This window comes from Chiloscyllium plagiosum, chromosome 50, assembly GCF_004010195.1.
Source record: "Chiloscyllium plagiosum isolate BGI_BamShark_2017 chromosome 50, ASM401019v2, whole genome shotgun sequence".
Classification (NCBI taxonomy): domain Eukaryota; kingdom Metazoa; phylum Chordata; class Chondrichthyes; order Orectolobiformes; family Hemiscylliidae; genus Chiloscyllium; species Chiloscyllium plagiosum.
This window is the reverse complement of record NC_057759.1, coordinates 6,624,790-6,629,504: the sequence shown is the minus strand read 5'-3', so window position 1 is coordinate 6,629,504 and position 4,715 is coordinate 6,624,790. Positions and strand designations below refer to the sequence as shown.

General features: G+C 44.4%; 2 protein-coding genes across 4 annotated transcripts in view; both read left to right on the top strand.

Moving 5' to 3' along the window:
• LOC122544572 (late histone H2A.L3-like) overlaps window positions 1–4,715 on the top strand; it is a 16,751-nt gene that overhangs the window by 7,188 nt on the left and 4,848 nt on the right. The window contains exon 2 of one of the 3 annotated variants that reach the window (XM_043683890.1): window positions 4,146–4,164. The exons of the other annotated variants lie outside the window; for them this stretch is intronic. Coding sequence (XP_043539825.1) covers window positions 4,146–4,149 — 4 coding nt within the window. The 3' untranslated portion in view covers window positions 4,150–4,164. Of the gene's footprint in view, window positions 1–4,145; window positions 4,165–4,715 lie in introns of those variants that run through there. 3 annotated transcript variants of the gene reach the window in all.
• On the top strand, window positions 2,326–2,937 carry LOC122544596 (histone H2B 1/2-like). The gene has a single exon (XM_043683915.1). The coding sequence runs from the start codon at window positions 2,338–2,340 to the stop codon at window positions 2,716–2,718; it is 381 nt and encodes a 126-aa protein (XP_043539850.1). The 5' UTR covers window positions 2,326–2,337; the 3' UTR covers window positions 2,719–2,937.

Sequence of the window (4,715 nt, the reverse complement as noted above, 5' to 3'; positions counted from 1 at the left end):
TCATACATTGTTCTTCAAAACTCCAATGAGAATATACCCAATCATTTCATACTTACAATGAGAGCCTATGTATCAATTTGCAGCTCTAAGCTTCTGCTATGTGAATATGTGAGTACAGGTATCACCCTCTCCCAGTAAGATTCTGCTATGTGCATACTTGAATGAAGTTATCACCCTATACCTGTTGGTTTCTACTGTGTGAATATGACAGTTTCTGGTCTGTAAATGTGATTGATTAAACTATTACATTTACAGACCAGAAACTGTCATATTCACACAGTAGAAACCAACAGGTATAGGGTGATAACTTCATTCAAGTATGCACATAGCAGAATCTTACTGGGAGAGGGTGATACCTGTACTCACATATTCACATAGCAGAAGCTTAGAGCTGCAGATTGATACATAGGCTCTCATTGTAAGTATGAAATGATTGGGTATATTCTCATTGGAGTTTTGAAGAACAATGTATGAACTTTAGAGCAAAAAAAAATGATCTGACGGGAGTTGACAGAGTTGATGCTGGGAGGATGGCACTGCTCATGAGAGAATCTAGAGTAAGGAATACAGTTTTGAACGGGAAGCCTTCTGTTCCACAGAGTTAGGGTTGGGTTATCAGCTTAATATATGCTAATGCACCCATATATCTTTTTTTGATACATAAGGGAGTCTTTGGTTATCGGCACTAAACATCAAAATGAGATGAAGGCCATAGCTAAAGCCTTTGTGATCTGTTCTCCTAACAGAGTACACACAGGCAGATAGAAATGTCACAGAGTTCTCATGCTGCTTATGGTGTTCTGCTTTGAGATATTTAAAGTGACACAAGATAGAAAGAAATTAATAACTACAGCATATACACTGTATCTGCATGACAGGATTTGGAGGCATCACTCATCATACACTTTATTTGTAACTTAGTGAAAAACAAATTAACCATCCATTTTATCAGAAACTTTGAGATGTTGAGATATTTGCTCTCTGTCATGCCAGTGATTGACTGAAACTGAGTAAATATAAGATTAGAAACAACAAACTGGCAGTTACAGAATGAAATACGATGTGCTGGAAAAGCACAGCATGTCAGGCAGCATCCGAGGAGCAGGAGAATTGATGTTTCAAGCAGAAACCCTTCATCTCAACGTTTTAGGCATAAGCCCAGCATCTGCAATCCTCACTTTCTCATGGGGCACAGATTGGAGGAATATTTCTAAGTGGCTGGCAAATAGTGTAACGTTTTACCACATACAACAGTGTTTGATGGTTACAGAATAAAAGCTGTCTTGAAGTAACACTCATTGACTATTACACAGAGGACCAGAGCCTCAGTGGACAGATGTTGAGATAATGAGCTGAAAATGTGTTGCTGGAAAAGCGCAGCAGGTCAGGCAGCATCCAGGGTACAGGAGAATTAACGTTTCGGGCATAAGCCCTTCCTGAAGAAGGGCTTATGCCTGAAACATCGATTCTCCTGTTCCCTGGATGCTGCCTGACCTGCTGCGCTTTTCCAGCAACACATTTTCAGCTCTGATCTCCAGCATCTGCAGACCTCACTTTCTCCACAAAGATGTTGAGTTAATGCCAAATGTGTAAATTAGGACTCAACAGATACAAAGTTAAAGTGACACATATATATATATAGTATGTTAACAGTTGCTGGTTAACAGGTATTCGCATATGACTGAGAAATGTTATAAATCCCGACATGAAACTGCAAGACATCTAAATGAAAAGTGCAGCAAAGTGGTTCAGTTACACTGCAGGTACTTGCAAAGCACACAGTTATCGATAGGTCTCTGGGCCCACAGTTATCCGTCAAGGTCTCAGAAATATATTGCATCAACCCCAAGTGTAGAAAACACTCACAATCAGGTTCCAGTGGTTTGTGTAACTTAACAACAAATGTAATCACAATTTCGAATGGAGAGTTTTTTTTCACACAGTGACAAGTTCTGTGTTAATTCCAGCCTATACAGAGGAACAGAAACAGACATGCGGAGCTAGAAACACATCATCACAACAACGAGCAAAAGGAAACCGAGCCAATACCACAGTCACTTTCTGTGTCACAGACACAAAACAAATCTCCCTCAGTCAGACTGACAGGAACAGAATCACCATCCACTTCACATTTCGTTGTCGTTCATGACAGATCCACATTGGATCCCACACTAACCAATCAGAGAGACTCAATGTTGGGGAATGATTCTGTGTAAGCTACCCAATCAGAAACCAGGCTTTCCCCATCCCTCATTAGCATTGCTGACGTCATCAGTCTATAAAAAGGGAGCTCCGAGCCGGCTTTCCCTTATTCTGTGTCTGAGAGTGAGCGGCGCTATGGCTGATGAGAAGAAAGCACAGCAAGCCTCCAAGAAAGGCGCGAAGAAAATCATCAAGAAGGCGCCAGCGAAGGGCGGCAAGAAGAGGAAGCGGACCAGGAAGGAAAGTTACGCCATATATATCTACAAAGTGATGAAGCAGGTTCACCCCGACACCGGCATCTCCTCCAAGGCCATGAGCATCATGAACTCGTTCGTCAACGATATTTTCGAGCGCATCGCGGGGGAGGCTTCCCGCCTGGCCCATTACAACAAGCGCAGCACCATCAGCTCCCGGGAGATCCAGACCGCCGTGCGGCTGCTGCTGCCCGGGGAGCTGGCCAAGCACGCCGTGTCGGAGGGTACAAAGGCGGTGACCAAGTACACCAGCTCCAAGTGAAGGACGGCATCGCACTGAAACAAACACATCCACAACCCAAAGGCTCTTCTAAGAGCCACCCACAATTTCCCTGAGACAGCTGAACCATTTCTTTGAGTTTGTTTCAGTTTGCATGTGATTCTTGATAAGGCATTTTAACTTGTGCCACATGTTTTTATGTTAATAAGTGCTTTGCAAATTATTCGGGAGTGGGGTGGAGAGAGCAGATCAGGCGCCAGTGTGTCACTTTTTATCTTGTTCACCCTGGTAGACAAATGCCCACGTCTTTCCGTCCCACGATTGATGCATTTACTTATGATTTACTTTACATTTCCAATGCGCGGGTTTGATCCGATTCTTCGCAATGCAAAATAAAGCTTCCTGCTGTTGGTGAGAGACTTTCAAACCGAACCGAGAGAACACCAACACAGCTACCGGGCTGAAACGTGGAGCTTCTGCTGAATCCGATCGAGAGCAATGAGGGAGGACAGGTTTAAAATATCGTCTTTAAAAACGTGTTCGCAATCGATGTTGAGCCGGAAGAATGTTGTATGCTGCTTCATCAGCATATCGGGGTGGTATTAAAATGTGCAAAGAAAAGACAGGTTGCAGACTGCAGTGTTTGGCCTGTTTTGTTTCAGCTTCTCAAGGTTTAGAAAATAACCCATTCTCAAGATCAGAAATGGACAGATGCAGATTGGCAAATGAGGGACAGTAAGACCGTGTGAAGTACACATTTGTAAACTAAAAGTAAATTATCATGTATATTAATGTTTTTTGAACTTTACTCAGAGTTTTGTACTTCAGGTTTCAGGGAAACAATACTCCTTTGTTTGGAATTTGGCGGGATTTTCAAATTGGAAAGAAAGCGGTTGATGATTTGCCGCCTGTCGTTGCCGCCCTCCTCTCCGGATTGGGGAATGAAGCAGATTTGTTGCAGGCTTGTAACAACATTAGGAGACGCTAACCAGTCAGAAATGGTCTCCCCACCATTCCTCCCGAAGGTATAAGAGACCGCAATGTGGGCGGAGTGCAGCATTCTCTGTAAAAGCGCTGGTGACAATGTCCGGAAGAGGAAAGGGCGGTGGGAAAGCTCGCGCCAAGGCGAAGTCTCGGTCGTCCCGGGCTGGCCTGCAGTTCCCGGTGGGCCGTGTTCACAGGCTCCTGAGAAAGGGTAACTATGCTGAGCGTGTGGGTGCCGGAGCGCCGGTCTATCTGGCTGCGGTGCTGGAGTATCTGACGGCTGAAATCCTGGAGCTGGCCGGCAACGCGGCCCGGGACAACAAGAAGACCCGCATCATCCCCAGGCACCTGCAGCTGGCCGTGCGCAACGACGAGGAGCTCAACAAGCTGCTGGGAGGGGTGACCATCGCTCAGGGCGGGGTGCTGCCTAATATCCAGGCCGTGCTGCTGCCCAAGAAAACCTCCGCTGCGGGATCTGCCAAAAAGTGAAGAGACTATTCTTGAATCTGACAACCCAAAGGCTCTTTTAAGAGCCACTCACAGCATTTGTGAAAGGAGCTGAAATCTCTGTCAAGTTGAATTACTTTCCTTTTAATTTGTAGAGCTCTGGCCGTTGTACTTGACATCGCTAAATTTCTATTTCCTTTTATTGGATACTGTTACTGTCTGGGAGTAGAGGAAGATTATATCATACAATACGATTGTAAGGGTGTCTGGAACTACATTATTTCTCATCGCACGGTCACTGCCTGAGTGATCTTTCTGTTTGATCAATGTTCAGAGTTTAGAATAGTGTCACGGATGTTCGCGATCGGGTTTGGCTTAACATTTCCTTTAACTGCATCAATAAACTGAATTCTCCCACTGTCTCTGCAGCATTCACCTCTGCAATTTATTCTCTGCTCGATTCATCCCCACTTTTATTTTCGTTAGCCTCTGGAGAGAGAGCGTGTTCAATAGCAGTCATTTTTCAGCTGTAAAAGGAGGGAACGCGGTAAAGTGAGATTGTGTGAAATTTAGTTTCATAATCGAAAAACTAATCAACGTGTACATGC